Source organism: Python bivittatus, unplaced genomic scaffold (assembly GCF_059951505.1).
Source record: "Python bivittatus isolate LINGU-HERP-01145 unplaced genomic scaffold, Pbiv_v1 ctg000160_np1212, whole genome shotgun sequence".
In the NCBI taxonomy this organism is placed as follows: domain Eukaryota; kingdom Metazoa; phylum Chordata; class Lepidosauria; order Squamata; family Pythonidae; genus Python; species Python bivittatus.
Genome location: NW_028277076.1, coordinates 1,540,546 through 1,559,321, shown reverse-complemented (window position 1 = coordinate 1,559,321; position 18,776 = coordinate 1,540,546). Strand labels below are relative to the sequence as shown.

The following is an 18,776-nucleotide window of genomic DNA, read 5'->3' as shown; positions in this document are numbered from 1 at the left end:
GGCAGAAGGTCACTTTTAAGTATTCCGCTGGGCTGCCCAGCAAATCCTTCTTTGGACCCTGTTCAGAGACAGCCACCTGGTCGTTAGCAGAGCGGTTAGTTCTGTGGTCTTCCTAATCTGGTGGTTGATATGGACCCCCGGCCTTGTTCTCGCATCGTGTGTCATCAAGGTGGCCTTGAGGCAGCCAAAGGAGAAGCCTTTGTGAAACTCACCTGCCACCTTCTCCCTTGTGTTCCTCACTAGCCAAGCCCCATTAGCTCTGCTGGCTTTTGCAAGGAGGCATCTGTGGAGGCTCGTAACGTTACCCTAGCCCACCCTCCCAGGATGCAGAGCCAGGCAATGTGCAGGATCTCGGACAACCATATGCTTGTTCCACGGAGAGTAATTCAACCCTATTTCATTCTGGAGGGGTAGAGGCTGGCTGCCCTCTCATTTTAGCCATCCCGTTCTCCCCTGACTCTTTGCACCAGGGCAATATCAGATCCTCATTTCTCCTTGTTCTTTGGTGTCCCAGTGTGCCTTGGTTTCGGTGCCCCCCCCCCCCCGATCAGGGAAGGGGCACCCAGACAGTTGGCCGCATGCTCAGATGACAGCGTCCGGCTCCGCGTCATCAGCCAAGCGGAACTCAGGCCACCTGTGATGAGTGGCGGGTGCCAGAAGCCCTCGGTTTTGTTCTTCCACGGGGAACTCTCTCGAGCATGAAAGGATTTGTACCCCCGTGAACTTCCCCAGATCCCTGGCAGCTCCTGGGATGAGGTGCCAGCCGTAGGATCGCCCCTCTGCCTTCTCCAAGCCGTGTTGAGAAGAATCAGACCAGGCCACCCTTCCTTCCTGCCTCCGCCACTTTCGTAAGGCTCCCGTGAAAGTCCAGATCACTGCCCACAGGATGTGTGGCCTGAGGGAGGCCCAGCGCAACGCTGCTGCCCTTTCTAGTTGCGCCACTCGTCCTGCAGAGCGGAGGTTCGTCCGGCACGTCAGCAGAGGTGCTGGGCTGCGGCGGCCTTTCCTGGAACTTGGCCCATGGTGGGTGTTTCAGAAGAGCCGCGGGGCAACCTGGAGGCGAGAGGGACGCGCCGAAGCAGCCCTTGGCAGCTCCCCCAGCCTCTCCGGAACAAACCTGAGCTTGCTTGGATCCCAGTTTTCAAAGGCAGGGGCAAGGCCTGCTCTGGAGCTTCCTCCATGCCCTCTGACTCTACACACTTTGCAGGTTTGGGATCCCTTTGGGTCCTTTGAGAAAGATGGTGAATCTCAGCTTCCTTGCTTTGGGGGCTTGATGTGAACAAGGGTGCTGGGTGTTTGCACACACACACACACACACTCCACCTCCAGCTTGGAGCATGCAGGCCTGACCCGGAGGTCACTCTTCAGTGGCTGCCTCGTAAAGAGGGGAGATATGAGTGATGATTTAATGAGGCTTTCCTCACTGCCTACGTGCGAGAGCAGCAGCTAGAAGAGTTTCCAAAGCTGGAGCGAACAGCTGGTCCAAGTGGAGAAGCTGTTTACCACTTCCCTATTTGAAAGGGCTCTGTCCGTTTCTCTATCTCTCTTTTTTTCTTCCAGGGCAGCCTCCGCCAAAGCAGTAAGAATAGGGATTACAAAAGAACGCCAAAGTTTGGCCGTTGCAGATGCATCGTAAAGTCTTAATAAAGGTGGTGGCATCAGATTGTATGTTTTACAGTCAAGAGTGGCTTCGTGGAGTACTTAAAGCTGGCTTGCACAGATTTTTTGCGGGGGGGTGCAGGAGAACACATTCAGTCTTCAGGAGAGTAAGGAGGGACTAGGACAAAGCTAATTAAAAATAAAACAACAGCCACGACATTCAAGCAGTGAAATGCAGCTACAGTGATAATTCTGTATGCATTTACTTTTTCTCTCTCTCTCCTGCTGCGTTAACATTTACAATCTGGAGGCAGCTTTTGAAGGGTTTATGGGGTACATGCAACCTTGCAACGTCAGGTTATTTGCTCCTTGCTTGCCAACTGAGCTCTGGTCAATTGGGGGGGTTTTCTGTAGCCTCCCTCTGCCTTCTGGGGTGTGGAGTTTCCCAGTGGGAAGGGTTTCAGAACATGGTGCTTGGCGGTGAGTGGGTTGGAGCCGAGTTAAACCCATCCGCTGAACGGCCCTGACCGTGTCTGCTTAGCACTGGTGTTCAGAACTGAAATTCAGACCTCGATTCTAGGCTTCAGGCTTAGTGCTGGCTTGTCTTCAGCCTTCGCCAGCAGCAGCAGCAGCAGCCTGTCTCAGGTTGCTCTGCCCAACCACCTTCCGGCGGGGGGTTCAGCATTTGAGGCTCAAGGTGGAAATGGCCGTGGCACCTGGCCGGCCCCACTTCAGCGTCAGGCGAGGCAGATGGAGACTTCCCTGCTTTTCGCTCTGCCCCCCACCCACCCAACCAAAGGAAATTCCTTCCAAATCCGGTTGTGCCTGGTTTGGCTGCTACCACCACACTCCGCTGCGGTTGTAAAGTTTGTGTAATCTCCCCAGGGATTATGCTGTGTATCTGATTAACTAGCTGCATCTCTGCCCTGAAATTTCTCGGGTGAAAGGTGAAAGACACAGTCTCATTCTTGTACAGGGGAGGGTCGCTTTCTCCCAGCTGGCGCCCGACAAGCCGGGCTACAGTTTTCTAGCCAGCGCTGGCTTTTTCGAATGTGTGCGTCGGAGCAATTTCATCTCCCAAAACGAGCATTTTGGAGGAAAGATGAGTGAGATCCAGGGGTCTTGTGAGATATGATGTCGCCTTGTGATATAGCCCCTAACCCGGTGCTTCTCAACCTTGGGAACTTTTAGATGTGTGGACTTCAACTCCCAGAATTCCCCATGGTGGCTGGGGAATTCTGGGAGTAGAAGTCCACACATCTAAAAGTTCCCAAGGTTGAGAAAAACCCTGCCCTAGCCTCCTTCACAAGGGTTGGTCGTGGGCAGGAGGGAAGAATGTCTTCAGTGCTTGTGCTACCTCCTCATGGCTCCTGGGGGTAGCACTCTGAAGAGTTGGCCAATTCCAGATTTCTTCCTGATTGAGCTGCTTCTGGACTGGGGGCCTTGATTGGTTTCATGCCCTCCCCGCAAATACAGCTGGCGGGATTTTCCTGGCATTGGTGCCCCAGCATCTCAGCTAGCATGGAGGGCAGATTGGGCTTCTTAGACACCAAGCTCTCAAGAAAAATCCCTGAAGGTTTGTCCCCCCCCCCCAGTTTTCTGCTTCTTGCTTGGGCCACATCTTGCTAGAGTCCCTGTCCTGTGGGGTTCCAAAGCCACCTTTGGTTCCACTTAGCCCCGGTCAAGCATCTGCTCCCATCCTGAAGTGGTGGCCAGCTTTGGAAGCAGCTTCAAGGTGGAAGCAGAAGAGAACTGGCTGCTGGCGCAGGGAGGAGACAGCCGTGTGGCAGGGGAGCCATTGCGCGTGGTCTCCTGTGATGAGCTGGGCAGAAGCCACCACCTTTTGATGCCAATGTTTAAAAAAAAAAAGGTCCCAATTTATAGTAGTAAGGATGTTTCTTCTCTCTTCCAGGGTTCCCCCAAGAACCTTCGGCCGAGCATGATCCACCCTTCGGTAGGTGTGAAGACGCTTTCTTCCCAGCCTGCCCCCCTCCCCTGTTTGGAAGCATGAATTTTAACAAAATGAACCCACCTCCTTTTTTCCCCCCCGGCTGGGCTGCTCATTCCTCTTTGCCCCCTAAAGGAGGAACGCCATTCTTCTAAATGGTGGTCCGTGCCCACCCTGCAACCCGATGCCCTGCTGGTCCTGGGAGATGGCATCTTCCAGATTCTGCCCGCTAAGGATGCTGGGAGTTGTAGTCTTTCGACCTCTGCAGGGAAAGCCGTTTTCATGCAGGCGATTCGTCTGCTTTGCTGATGGCGTCAGGGCCCCCGTGGCTTCTGAAGAGGCTGCCCTTTGCCTGGAGGGAATTTCCAAAGTGCCCCTCCCTGAAACGCCAGTGCAGGCGGTCTCTTGGGTGCCACAGGGGCGGTGCACCCTGTCCTCCTCCATAAGGTGACCAGACCATGGTGCCTTCAAAGTCAACTCCTCTCTCGCAGGTTCAGGCTAAGTTCATTTCTGTGGGGAAGGACCCTCTTTCTCCCCACAACCCCATTTTGATTAGCATCAACGGAGACAAGGCCAGCCATGGGTCAGGAGAAGGTCAGACGGGGGCAGACTTCCCCCCCGCGCTGTGTCCCCCTAGCCCCAACCCTGCAGTGGTGGCCAAACTTTTCTCCTCTGGTCGTGTTGACTGCACAGCTGTAAAATTCAAAGAACCAAGCCAGGCTGGTCCAAGGGGAGTGGGAGCCGCGGCCCTTGAGAAGAATGGCGTGCATTGTCCCTTAAAACAGGAGAAATAATTGATTTATGTTATGGCACCCAATTAGGCTATAAAAGAGGAAACCTGTTAAAGCTACCCCACGGCTTGATTGCAGCCCCGAAGAGCCACCCCAATAAAGGTCATCAGCTCAGCGGGCTAAATTATTAATTCCTTTCAGGCCTTGCGAAGCGGACAATGCGGGCCAACAATTGCCACCGTTGACTTCGTGGCTGGAGGAGAGGGCAAAGGGCAAGAAGCTGGGCCAGCAACAGCTGGTCCTCAGATCAAGCAGACTTTGATTTTGTTGTCCTTTCCTCCCCCCCTTTCACGGCAGGCCATCCCCCCTCCCCACCCCTCATCCCCCATTTTTGTAGGCCCTTGCTTGGTCTGCTGAAGGGCTCTGGGGCAAAAGGGGACCTCCATAAAGGTGGCATGGCAGTTGCTAAATTCTCGAAATCTGCAGGTATGCACGACTCTTCCCGTGAATAGTTCTTTGATGGGGTTGGGGACCTTTCGCACCATCTGGCAGATCTCCACCCCCCGACCCCCCCAGCAGCTGAGCCGCTTCCTTTCAAACCGGGGCAGAGAAACTCTCGGAGGGCCATCTGTTGATCCGCACCAGCCGGGCTTCTGTCAACGTCGTCTTGGACGATCCGCGCTTCCGAGAAGCTGTTGTGCAAAATGCCAGTGGTCATTTTGTAACTGCAGTTTGTAATTTGTGACCCAGAATTGTAATTTTCTTTTTGGGCTTCACAGATGGCGGCAGGTATTGCTTGCCGAGCTGGCAGTCCTTCTGTCGTGATTTGGGCTTGGTGTCTGGGGCCGTCTTCAACGAAGCACGGACCATGTGTTAAGAATTTGAGCAGGCCGAGGCTCAAAGTCCAACATAGCCCCTCAGAATGCAGGACTGATTTTTCCTTAGCTTGTTTTGGATCTCTCTGGCCAGGGGTTTTCTTCTAAATTGGAATTTGGGCAAGGCAGATTAATGGAAAAGGTGGCTACAGACCTTTTCGTACATGGCTGCAGAGACCCCATGTATGTTTTCAAGCTCCCCGGCTCCATGATGTCCTGTTCTCTGGGGCTAACCCTGGCAGCTTGGCATTCCCTTGCAACGGAGCTGATGCTCTTTGCCTGAATCTTTTCCCGTTGTTTGGGACGTGCATTTCCTCCTGATAAAGTTCTTGGGCAGGCATCTGTCCTCCTCGGTCTGCTCTTATGGCCTTTTTGCTCGGGTGTGACCGGCAAGGGCCGGGGCTGAAAGTTGCGCGCGGGGTGCAAGGCGCAGCTGCAGGCCTAGCCGAACCCAAGGCTGGAAGACGAGTCCTGGGGGTGGGGCATCAAAAGGAATGAGGAAGTGGGATAAAACGCCTTTTTAGCAAGATAGAACTTCGGTTAAAGCCGTCGGAAAAGACCGCAGATAAAAACACATTTGTGCCAAGGAGCGTTTGGCGGCTTGTGCTGTTCTAGAGACGGATAATGTTCTTTTTCCACACTAGAACACTTTCTAGTTTGTCTTTATGTTTTGATGGAGCACACTCAGTTGTAATTTTGTCAGTAACCCCATGTTAGATGAGTCATGCTTGCGTGCACCCAACGTGTCCAGAAAGTTTCTTGTAGACATTTCCCATTCCAACATCTGCTACAAACAGGGGTTTTGGCTCCAGCCTCACTGGCTTTGCCACATCTGGAGGGCATTGGAGGGGGAGAAGCCTCTGCAAAACTGCATTTCTCATTTGGGTGAACGGGAGAAGCAGGTTGGAGCAGTTAGACTTCTGTTCACGTCAGGGCTTGTTAAGCTAGGATTCCTGGCTTAAGACACTGCCGCTGGGAGAACAAGTGTATATAAATGATGTAGCTCTCTCTCCCAGTTGAACAAAATAGCTAATTTTTTTCAAGCACATCTTAGACTCTCTTTTCTTTCTCTTCCCAGCTGCAGATGTTGAACAGATGAACGCCCCTTCTTCTGTGCTTCTCTTGAATGCTGGCAGTAAGTACTACTTTTTCTCTCTAATCAGGGAGATCCTACCCCTTCTCCCTGTACACATCTGTGTTGAGCTATGGCGGCGAGGCATGTCATCCCCACTGGAACCTTGAATGAAGATCCTGTGAATAGATTTGGGTCAAATCTGTTCCTAAAACCCTGTCCTTGGTGTCACCCGGACTCTCTGTCCAGAGATGGTGACACCTCCTTTGCTTGACCATGGCTCAATCATGGTTCCCCACTAGAGGGCAGTGTCCAGAGTCTGCAGATTTTGGTAGTTCTTCCCTAGAGTCAAACAAGGTTCAGGATTTGTTTCAAGACATCTTGTTAATGACAGAGAATGACCTCATATTAGGCGCCCCCAAATCCCCTAAACTTCTCTAAAGAGTTCTAAAAATGCCTGGCAAGCCACCAGCTCCCTTCCAGACGTTAGCAAGAGTGGGTAGAGAGCCTCATGGAGGCTTGTACGGTCCTGAAGATGCTGGTCAAGAGTGAAATAGGATGAAAGAAGAAAAGCATCTTGCAGAAAGGGAATCCTGCCCAATGCAAGATGGCCAAGCCACAGGGTGTGTAGGCTGGTTGGGCTGAGCCAAGTTCCACACTTATGAAGAACTGGGGTTGAGGCATTTGGGTAGCAGCTTTTGGACAGCTTCTGTAGTGTGTTAGTTTTAGAGAACTGGCTGCCCTCAAAGCTTTTCCTCCAGTGGTGATGATGATATAATATGACCATCTCTACTCCAGCCAGTGATTTGTAGCCCTTGTTCAATGTCGGGGTGCTCTGCTGTCACTTCTTCCCTTTCTCACCAAGCCCCAAACCCACCTGATCTGGACTAATGCATGCATTGAGTTAAAGATCACTTTTACCTGTTCCTCAAAGGAAGTTGTGCAGGTGGAAAATGTGACCAAGTCTGAGCTCCCAGTTGCTTTCGTCCTTCAGCTGTAAGACCAGCTGTGATCGCAACACCCCATAGGCCCTTTTTTTGTGCAAAGGGAGCTGAAGTTATGAAAAGGCCTGGTGGTCCTGAGATGGTTAGTTATTTGCAGAAAAGATTCGTCGTCTTCTGCTCCGTCCCAGCCAGTTTTCACAGGCCACCAAAATGTCTGTAGCTCCCTGAACTGTAATTAGGCAACTGGCTTTAGCTCATTAGAGCTCTCATTTGCACGTATGGTCTCTTCTCCATTTCTGTGGACTGGCCTGCAGGATTGCAAGTTTTCAAGCAAATGTCCTTGGAGGCACATTCCTGCATAACTGGGCCATGAACAAAACTGTTCTTCATACGGAATCTGGGACCTTCTGTTCTCAGGCCTCTGAGAAGTCAACCAAACTCCATTGCATGTACAGAAATGGGGGGCTATTGTAAAATCTCATCCAAGCTGGCATTTCTATAGCAAAGTGTTTCCCCTTTCCTTCTCCATCTTCTGCTGTAAATTAATGGTTTTGACCTCATGAAGGGCATCTACCTCCTGAGTATTTCCCCACCCCAACTGTCTTTTGGTTGCCCAGAAACGCTTCCGATGAAACAAGAGCTACGTTGTGTTAGAAAAGCTGTAGAAGCAGAACACTGTGTGTGTGTGTGTGTCTGGGTGTGTGCATTTGCCTAAGCAGGGGATGCTTGGAGCCTTGAAGGAGGAAATCTAGGATCTGGGTAGGGTGTCCAGCCTCTATCTTGCTGCTGTTTGATCCGCAGTTTGCATTCATTGGCCAGAGGGCTGACTGAACCCGAAACCCACCGACAGCAATGAATGTTGAGTGCAGCCATTATTTGAGGAGAACTGCTCTTGATAGCACTCTGGCATTGGGTTCACCCCTTGTGATTTGTATGTCTGGAGGCATTTTCGGAGGACTGTGATAAACCTCAAGGTACAGTCAACGGTCGATGGTTTATCCTGACATGTCAAACTCACCGACAGCGTTGAATGTTCGCTGAAGCTATCGTAAGCTGCGCAGGCTGTGTCCTGATGGCATGGGATCTGTGTCTGTGTGCACCCTTGCTGGCTTGCGATAGGATGCTGGCTTATATGGAACCATAGAATCAGTAATCGCAAGCATTGGGGCATATATAAGATACTTTGAACCCTCCTTGGTTTGCAACTATGCCGTGTTCTAATCAAGCAAGTTTGTATAGCTCATAGCCTTGTAATTCCATCTTTCGAGAAAGGTAGTTGGTACTGTAGCTTTCGATTACTCGTTGGCCCTCTCAACACTTGATGATGGAACGGTCTCCTTGGTACCAGGGAAGCACTGCCAGAGGGACTGTGTTGAAGTTCTTCATTCCCGTGTCTGTTGGGGAAGATGCTTGAAGGTAGCCCTCCTTCTGCCCAACATTGACCTGTTGGACAGTTCTCCTCTTCTGACTGACCATTCTAGGAAGACAATAGATAAAATGGAGCTGATTAGAGGCAACATGTTGCATCTGTAAGCAGCACTGAATTCCCATTTGTTAGAACCTGAACCAGTAAGTCTTGAAGCCCCATGTTGTTATAACTGAATATGGTCAGGTGCGCAGCAATTCTCACATGGAAAGGTTTATCACCAGATAAACTTGGGACATAACACCTGTAGATCTGAAGGACTGATGTCTCTCCTCATCTCACTATTTTTTCCTTCTTTCTGGAAGTCTATCCCGTTTCTTCTCCCAGCTTTCCACCTTCCTAATTTCACACCCTCCTCGGTGGCAAGACCTGGCTTTCTCTTTGCTCTGCAGTCACTTGAATTCACTGAACAGAGATGTTTAGAGTGAACTGGAAAGCCATCGTAATGGCTCCATCAGGAGATTGCAAGGAAGGGCAACCTCCTCGCGGCTCTGATCATGCCAAAAGCTTTGGACAAGGGGGAGCCCGTGTGCCAGGGATCTATTGGGAAGAGGGATCTGAGGCAAGGCGGGGCTGAGATACCTGGTTGGCCACCCTGAATGTGCTTCACTGTCTCCAGAAAGGTCTCAATCATTCATTCTCGCTACAGAAAATTCCACAGGAAAGGGCTATCCGTAAAGGTTCAGGGGTAGAAGGGCTGGGTCCCCTCTTTTCTGGCTGTTGACCCCTGGCATGTGAAACAGGAAAGCCCCATCCTTGTGGGCCGGTGTGTTAGCAAGCATCAAGAAAAGGTCCTGGTTCAGACTGTAGAACTGGAGCCTGTTTGCTTCCATCCCTTGTCTCCCAACAACGCACAATATGTTTTGGAATAACAGCTGGGGTGGACAGTACTTGCAATCCTGGAGGGTTTTCCGGGGGAAGCTAAGTTTACCCTTCCATGTCCTTTGAAACCCTGATGCAAACAACTCCAGTCAAGCCAAGAGGAACTCATTCTTCTTCCTGATGTGCGGTGCGTTTCCCACCCTCCACCCTCTTGGCATCATTTTCCTTGCTCAGCATGGCTCTTGGCTCCCCAGAAAAACCTCGGCTCCGATTTCAGCCATGAAAAAGTTGACTTGCTCCTTTAGTTTAAGGTAAAAAAAGGGGGTTAATGCATTTCCTAGCAACATGAGCCAGGGTTAAGATGGCAGCGAACAGTTGTCCCCAAGCAGCTCTTTCCATGCCAGCTGAGTTGTGCTGGTTTCTTCTTTCTTGCCTCCTCTGGTTGAGAAGAGGTAGGTTGGCACCTTGGAACCAGCTGGGACTCAAGAGCAGTGAGCAGGAGACCCCTTCTGCAAACAGCAGTGACTGAGTCCAGGAGCCAGGTGGCATGGAAAAGCCGCCCAGAGTCACCCATTGGGAGAGATGGGTGGCATACAAATTTAATAATAACTTAAATAAATAAAAGCAAGGAGAAAAAACACGCGCGCGTGCGCACACACACACTGGTCGATCCCTGTTCGCACTAGCTTCGTGCCGAATTCCTACAGAAGGGACAGCACACTGTTTAGTCTGCTGGCTTTGGGGGTGCCAGCGTCTGCCGCGTTCTTTGCCAACACTCTCAGTTTGGGTGTTTTAAGAACTTCTCCCTTAAATGCCAGATTCCAACGGCCTGTCTTTATCAGATTGGCCCGGGAGAAGGACAAAGGAGAACTTTATTTTAGGAACTGGATCCATGGAAATGGGAACCAGACTGCCTGGCTTACCGCCAGTCATTATAGGGATGTTGTGGGTGTGCATGGGCGTGCGACTTAACCAGATAGGAGAGCACATACCTCGGTGTGAGCTGGGAAGGAGGTAAGAGCGGTGGCCTTCAAATCAAGCTTGACATCTGCTGATTTCACAGAGGTGTTTCCTTGGTAGCAAGTTGGAAGCGCTTGCCAGTCCTTCTTCCAGGATGGCTTCAGTCTTCCCGGCCTAGCCCACCATCCTCACATGCCCAGGTGGGTCTCCCAGCCATATATCAATCCAGTTTGGCCTGGACCCGATCTCGCTCAGCTTCTGAGCCCAAGCACTATTTCTGATTCTGAATGGGAGGTGGGTTTTTCAGACACCTGGCCCCATAAGCCTTCTGCTGCAAGCGCCCTAGACCTGCATTAGCCAAGGGGAACTCATCTCTCTCCATGTCACTCACAAATCCCACAGTCCTCAGCCAGCCTGCAACCCCACAGGTCCAGAAGGCACAGCCCCTGAAGAAGGCTGTCTGGTTTGGAGAGTGCCAACTAACAGTCGGTTCAGAAGGTTGTGCCTGTTCCGTGTGGACACCACGCAATCAAAGGTTTTGGCACTTCCAAAGCAACGATGCACTAACGGTAGTAAAAATGTTTGTTCAGCGTATACGGTAGTCCGGAGGTCTCCAAGGAGCAGAAGGAAGATTGCATGGAAGTGAAGATGTCTTTTTAGGCATTCCTTCTTTGAAAACAACTTCAGGATATGGGTTTCCCCCTTCCTTCAGTTAGGGGAGAGGAACCGCTACGAGATTTTGCTAGGACCAGAGTAACCAGATATTAAATGTATTTATTGTATTATTCTGATGTAGCTTTCTGCAAAACAAATCCAAGACAAAACAAACAAGCCCAGCTGAAAGTACCTCCTTCATTCCATTTTCCTGGAGTGGGGCTTTCCATTTTATTATTGATTTCTCAGTTTTCAGGTTTTCTTTAGAAAGACTACCTTTGAAAGAGGACACAGCGCAGAGGGATTTTGGGACCTATTCTCTAACCAGGGTTCCTCAACCTTGGCAACTTTAAGACGGGTGGACTTCAACTTCAGCAAGGCTGGCTGGGGAATTCTGGGAGTTGAAGACCACCCGTCTTAAAGTTGCCAAGGTTGAGGAACCCTGCTCTAAACGCTTGCTCTGGGCACTCATTTATTGGATTATTGGTATGCATTTCTTCTAACAATTCTGGTTTTTTTCAGTAGTTTTATCCTAGCTGTACTGTGAGCTCTTCGTCAATTTTATTGGTGTGGTTAATGGTCTTCAAAAATTTTGGGGAAGGAGCATAAACCAGGGATTATGTGTCTAAATCCGAAACTACAGTGGTCATTGTTGTTTAAAAAAAATAGGGCCAGACCCTCCCTATTTCCCTCCTACCTAGAAACTCATCCTTTAATAAATGGGATGGTGGTTTGTTGGGAGTCGGGCAGTGCCTAAATCGAATACGTTAAATTAATGGTGGTTGTAGTAAAAGCAAGGGAGTCTGTGACTCTCTTCACTCTCTTTGCAGTCTTGACATAATTAGGCCACTGAGTTTCTATGTGGCACAAAAGCACCTCAGCTCTGTGTTCTGAGAATACAAGTATTTTTGAAATTTGGAAATTCTGAGGAGATCAATGTCTCACTCCGAGGGAAGCTGATTCATTATGGGCTATAAAGGGCTTGCCCCCCATCCCCACTAGTAGCCCCAAAGCTCTTCTGCAAGAGGAAGAAGGAAGATTGGCAACCTAGCTGAACCTAACAGACAGTTCTCCCACCTTAGAAACTGAATAAGTGGTCTCCTACTCCAGGGAAGCCAGAGCGTGCCCCCAGATTCCAGTGGGAATCAATGAAAGTGAAGAATATTCCAAAAGACGTTTTTGTGTCCTGTGGCTCAGCTGTGCTTCTCAGGTGGCTTCCCGTACAGGTGACTCCTCTGTTGTCCAGTAGTCTTGGGACATTTGATGGTTCAGTTGCTTGCACAAAGGCTTCGAAGGGACATTGTGTCTCGTAAAGCCACACTTTATCCCCTCCTACCTTTCCACGCCACATGTTCACCTTCCTTAACCAAGAGGACTAACCTCTTCCGCTAGCTTTGATGGGATCAGCATAGCACTATATCCTTGGAAAAAGCTCTCCTCGCGAGGAAAGATGGACTACTGCTCCTGGTCCAACATGAAAGAAAATGAGTTGGGAAGCCAGTTGCAGTTCAGGATTTTGGGCTGCGGAGGAACCAAGAAGGATGGGGCTGTGGAGGAACCAAGAAGGATGAGGAACCACTGCTGTCAGTCTTCCTAGAATCTCTCTTCCTTAGTTTTATTCAGCTTAGCAAGGTGGAGAGAATCCAGCTTTCCACAGGTTGCGAACAGTCCAACATGTCCCCTGTTTCTGTAGACCGCCTTTTCAGCATCTGTTCTTCCCCAGTCAGTGCAGCCAAGGTGCAGGTCCATCCAGGAGCAAAAGTCTGAGGCTTCCTTCTGAGGGCTGAGTTTTGAGGGATCCCATGATCAGCCAGCAGCCCAACTGGCTTGCTTCCGCACACCTTTGAGCCTCCAGAACACATCCATCTCAAAAGGGTCTTTCTGCAAGAAGACACAGCTGTTAGTAAATCAGATAGCCAAAAACTGTGAATATAACATATTTTGAATTCCCAGGAGGGTCACTAGCGATGTGTGTTTTGGCTTGCTAAGAGGTTCATTGCAGAAGGAGACAGCCTGGCCCCAGGGGTGTTTTGGGTGGTAGCTCCCATAACCTCTGTTGGCCACTTGGTTAGGGTCGTAGTTATTTAAAAAGGCTGGAAGTGGCCAGACTGATTATCTGTGTCACCATAATACAGCTTAGGGTTCCTTTTGATAGTGGTTTATTAGCCCTGCTTTTAAAAGTGCCAACTTATCGTCTAGTATTTAGAACTTGGGATTTGAAATTTGAGATTTTGACGCTCTTGCTTTGCCAAATTCTGGCAAGTGTGAGCATCCACAGAGGGAAGAGACCTTCCTTTGTCACACTTCCATCCTGTATACTCGATGTTCAGTCAGTTCTGCAAACTTGCGTGATGATGCTGCACCCTGCCCTTACTGATGGACTCCAGATGTGGAACAGGACTGCACTTCCCAGAATGCACAGCCAGCTGGATGGAGATTCTAGAAAGTAAAGTTCTGTTTGTAGAAGGTTGATCTGTTTTTTGGATTTGCTGTGGGGAGAGAACAGAGCACGTTCTGCATGTTTTCAGTGTTCTTTGTTGACAAGATGTTCTTTTTGGCCTAAGAAATGTCAATTATTTTGCCTGAGAAACCCTGTGGTGGGGAGGAACATGGAGATGCTACTGTGCTTAAATGTTCAGTAAAGCAAATGAAACAGGTTCTGCTGAAATCTAGGTCACAATGACAGACAAGCTTGGCCTGGTCCCGAGCATTTGGGGATGCCTAATCTGCTTGGTGAGCTCTCGCCTTACATTATTCCTAATTGACCTTAATATTCACTGAAGGGAAAGGGAAGCCAAAGGCTGCACGATAGAAATCTTTTCAGAACCTCTGGTGGCGGCGGCGGTGACATTATTATTCTAATGGTTAGAATAGCTGAAATTTCCTGCTAGGTCTCTCTGTTGGGCTTATCTGCTTGGTCCCAGGAGCGCTGGCCCAGGGTCCAATTTGTAATCTCCTACAATGAGATCACACACAGAAGCCGAATGGAAAGGAAGCCTCCTTGTCCAGTGTCCAGCTGTCTGGTTAGAAACAGGCAGAGGCACCTCTCTGAACAGTTCCCTCTCTTGCATTGAAGTGTCCCCAATGCAGGAACACAAGATCGCCTTAGGAAGACTTTGCCTTTGCCCCTGAATGAGATTTTGCCATGCTGTCTTTAAAGCCCAATGACCTCTGGTGGTTCCGATGGTCAAAGCCCATCACTGGAAGCTGCTGCTGTCAAGAGATGAGAGCCACTTCCAGATCCAAGGAGAGAAGAGTAAGAGAATTCAACCCGACTCCACATATTAAGTGATCTTTCTTACTAGATTGACTGGTTTTGGGGGGTGGGGGGAGTTGTCCTAGTCAAGATTGGCTTGAAGTCTGGGGCGCAAGGTTTCACTGGTGGGAACTGCCAGTTGTACGTAGTTCTCTCCAAAGCGTGCGGTGACAATGATGGAAGAAGAATTCAACCCATTGCTTACACCCCCCTGGGAGGCTCTTAATATCTTGGAAAGAGGCCCATATGCCACCATCAGGGCCCGACATGCAAAGGCCCTCCTTGCCCTGTTTGTTGAACTAGAAGTTTTAGCTACCTAGGAGACAAAGTTGGACCTGGGGGGAGAAAAAAGAGAAGCAGACCTGGAGTCAGGGGCTTCTTCTATGGAGATGCAACGCGAGGCACAGATTTAATGAGGGATACTCTCTTAGATCTTTCCAGAGTTTGCTTTGCAGTCCGGTCTGGAGATTTCCTTTCCCTCCTGCCTGTCATAGCAACCGTGACAAACGTGCCAATGCTGGGGGCAGAGGGTGGGCAGCTGTTACACTTCCCTGGTTTGGATGTTGTGTTCTTTGTACCCTCTGTAAACCGCAGCCCGCTCAGAGGGATGGCTGACGTTGGCGAAGGGCCTTCTCCTGACAGTGGGGTGGCCATAAAGCTCTCGATCCTCTTGGCTGGGGTGATAGCGCTGCCTTTTGGGCACGGGGGCATTGAGGAAAGGCTCCCCAGTGCAATTTCCTGTCTGCCGAGCCCCATTGTCCGGTGGGCTGAAGAGTGGCTGAGCTGAAATGATTGCTGTCTGGATTCTATTCAAATCCAGGTAGTCAACGATATGAATGGACGCGCTCAAACGGCCGGGTGCATCACCCCCGTTCAGTTCAGAGGCCGGACGGCACGCCGAACAGCCTTCGTAGGGGCCAGCGTTTCGTTTCTGCCACCCTTCTCGTTGTCCTTCCCCCAGAATTTAGCAAACTGGCTTCTTACACCATTTCCTGAATTTGCATCCAAGCCCTGACCAACATTTTTAAAAAAGCAGGTTTTTTTTAAACGTTTGAGGGTGTGTGGAAGGGTGGGACCGGAGCAGCCTGGGGGATTCTGGCAGAACCTAAATTGCAAGGAAGGTCTGTGGCAAAAGAGGATTGTTGTGAATTTTGGCATAAAACACCTGGTGGCGGGGACTATTAGTGGGAAGATCACTGCTTAACAATAAACTTGTGGGGTAGGGGTTATCTACCCAGAATAAGGGGTTGTCCAGCCATGACAGTTCGTGCACTCCTGTGCTCTTTGCCCTCTCCCCTAATTTGTGCCCAGCTGCCCCAAAGAGCAAGGGTTTAAGCGTGGCCCTTTTCCTGCTGCAGCCACCCTTTGCAGACGTGATCTGTGTCTACACAAAGCATCTTCTCGCCCTTGAGTTTTGCACCTGCCGCTCCTGCGAAGAGGGCTGTGGCCTTTTAGGGGCCCCGTTCTGGTGTCCCGCATTTGGAGGAACAACGGGCACCGTTGGCAGAGGAAAGCCAGCAAGTGGGTTTTCCACCTGGCGTTCTCAGGGGTGGTATAAAAGGGGTGGGGGGGCCAGAAGACCGACCCACGGTGACCCAAGGGTTGAATTCAGTCACCTGTAACAGGGCCCATGCTGCCACAGACACCCGACTTGCCCGTAGAGAGAGTGTACCCCTGTAAGCTCCTGGCTTGGCAAGGAGTCTCTTTGTGGGCCCTCCTGAAATAAGCCCCCCTTCTCCCCCTCTGGTGCAGAGGGGCTGTTGAATCTTTAGCTTTTCAGAAGCCGGGCACGCCAGCTCTTCACTCTGCCCCCAAAATCACAGGTAGGCCCGGGGGGGCCCTTTCACGCCATTTCTCTCCCGTCTGAAAACTCTGACAGCTTTCCAAGCAGCAGTACGTGGATGACGGGGGGTTAGACAAAAGCAGGCGCGACTGGCGGGGTGGGGGAGGATGGGGGAGCGAGCAAGCGCGCGCATGCTTGGGGCACTTCCTGTCCCCAGCCCGTGCATCTTCCCCCTTTCCTTCCCCTCCCCGTCTCCTCCAGGTTTGCCCCAGCTTCAGAAATAACCTTCAGAGCAGCCCATGCATTTAGACAGCCGAAAGCCGCCGCACCACTGGGAAAAATGGCTGGCAGGTCCCAGAGCCGACCGTGGCCGGGAGCCTGAGCGCCTCGCCCGCCCCCCCGCCCCCCCCCGCACAGCAGCTGGCTGACCTGTCTGGCCTGGAGCTGGCCGCCGGAACAACCTGGATTGTCTAGTCTGAGTTCATTCTTTGTCCGTCGGCGGCTGGCTCAGTCCGTCCCCCTCTCGATGTGCTTCCACTCACCCTTCGGGCTCCCCGTCTTCGGTTCCATCCGGCTCGAGCATTTCCATGGAGTTCTTCTGCCCTTTCTTTCTTTCTTTCTTTCTTTCTTTCTTTCTTTCTTTCTTTCTTTCTTTCTTTCTTTCCTGACCCGCCAACTTCAGCCCAGCCTGGACTTCTCTCAAGAGCTCCCCTAGCCCTTTTGCCAGCTCAAAGAAAGGCGAGCTGTATTTTCTGGGCGGCGCGTTGGGGACTTCCTCCGACCCTTCCCTCCGTTTGTGCCTCCCTCCAGCTGGCTCATATTATGAGAAGTATATAAAAAGCTTCTGTTGTGGAGAACAAAGGAGCACGTGCAGAAGTGAGTCCAGAAGAAAACGCGCTGACAGGGTTTGGTTGCGCGCAGAGTGGCGCTGGGCACCCGGTCGCTCCCCGAGCCCCGTTTAGCTCAAAGCACGATTCAAGAGGTGGTCAAAACGCTTACCTGGCTGAGGGGGGGGGAACGGGAGGTGACCTGCACCCCGCTCGGAACGCCCGCCATGCTGTTTTCGGCAGCTGGATGATTTGTTCCTCCCAAAGTTGCAGGTGGTGCAGGACGGGGTGAGGGTCAAGGGCGGGAGAGATCCTTCCTTGCCAGCTCTGCCCGAAGGAAGGTGGAGATCCCGCCGTGGGGGGGGGAGATCCGGGGCTGGAATCCGCCAGGGGAACCCGGCGGCGGGTCTGTCCCTTGCCGGCGGCCGTGCGTACGGCAGGCAGGCCAGACAGGCAATTGTGCGCTCCAGCGTTCTTCCCAGTCCTGTCTGCTCCACGAATTGAACTATATATGACCCAGATGATGGACAGAAGCAAAGCCCGTCATGTGCGGGGTAGGAAAGGCGCCGATTTGCTGAGCCAAGGCAGTGCCGGAGTGCGCCTCCTGATTGGGCCAGAGGCCGAGTGCTGAAATGTGACTGTTGAGAGGCTGTAATTTGCCTGGCTGGTGGGGTGTCTCATTGTCTTTGCCGGATAAGTGCGGGGGGAGAGCCCACGCCTGTTTTGTTAGCTGGGCCTGGCCCGTCTGAGACGTGACACCTGTCTCCCCCTTTCCCTCCCCAAGGACGGCCAAATACCTTCCCCCGGTTTTTCGCCGAGGCTGGAAGATACTCCCAGAATTAAGCGGGATCCAGTGGTTGACGGGGATTTCTCTCCCCCTGTCTGTAGCTATGCAGAGGTTGCCCTCGAGGGAAATTTTGCAAACAAGAGGCAGAATTATCGAAGTGTGAAGAAAGGGCTGCGAGGGGAGGGTCCTCTCCCTTGGTCACTGTGCGGAATCCAGCCCCTTTCTACCAGAAAATGCATTACGGTGCAAACCCAACTTCGCTGTTGGGCCCAGGAACATGCCTTTTTAATGCACTTAGACCCCACCTTTATTCCATCCTGGAACCCCGAGTAGGGCATGAGGTGTTCCTGGATGTTCTTCCATTTGAACAGTAACTCTTGATCTCCGCCACTTGCATCAGATGCTCCTGGTCCATTCTGGTGGGACCAAATTCGCCCCTTGAAACTCCAGGGAAAGGTGCGTTGAGTGCCGTGGTTGTCTTGTTCACTTGAGTTCCTAAGAAACCCTTCAAACCTCGTCCTCAAACTCTCCCCCAGTTGGCAAAGCTGGGATCCCTTACAGCCCCCCTGGGAGTGTGAGTGAAGGACCTGAGGACAGGACTTGGGATATCCGCCTGCCTCTCTTCAGCTTGAGAAGACTTGGAAGATATTTTTGGTAGCCAGGACCTTTTCCCCTCTTTTTGAGGAGACTGTTCCCTTAAGCTGCTGAAATAGCGAAAGAACTGGTTTCCTTAAAAGCCAAATTTCCATTCTTGGGTAATGGGAGGTAGATTTTTCCTCCTGTTAATTTGTTCCATTCCTAATTTCTTCCCTTTGGAGTTAACTCCTCTGGAGCAGGCTGCTATTATCTTGCAGAAACAGATTTTTGTTGCCTTCAAATTATCCTTCTTCCCTGCGCTTTGCCTCCTGCTGTAAGGCAAGGATGTTTCTGCTGTGAGTTGTACAGGTGGGGGTGAAGAGTAGGACCCAGTCTTCTCCAAATGGATCCCTCTATATGTTGGACTTCAACCGTGAAGTCCATAGTTTTGGCTTTGGCCGATGAACTTCACAGAACATCACCATCTCCTGGACAGGGGAAGGACAGAATGGGCCA

The 18,776-nt window shown here is 51.2% G+C and overlaps 1 protein-coding gene across 4 annotated transcripts in view; it reads left to right on the top strand.

Annotated features, from left to right (window-relative positions):
• Nucleotides 1–18,776, top strand: part of NR6A1 (nuclear receptor subfamily 6 group A member 1) — a 43,749-nt gene that overhangs the window by 5,190 nt on the left and 19,783 nt on the right. For 3 of the 4 annotated variants that reach the window (XM_088146881.1, XM_088146879.1, XM_088146880.1), the window contains exons 2-3: nucleotides 3,512–3,553; nucleotides 6,232–6,288. In XM_088146881.1, the coding sequence (XP_088003007.1) occupies nucleotides 3,512–3,553; nucleotides 6,232–6,288 (99 nt within the window). The remainder of the gene's footprint in view (nucleotides 1–3,511; nucleotides 3,554–6,231; nucleotides 6,289–18,776) is intronic. The other variant, XM_088146882.1, reaches the window with a different exon arrangement.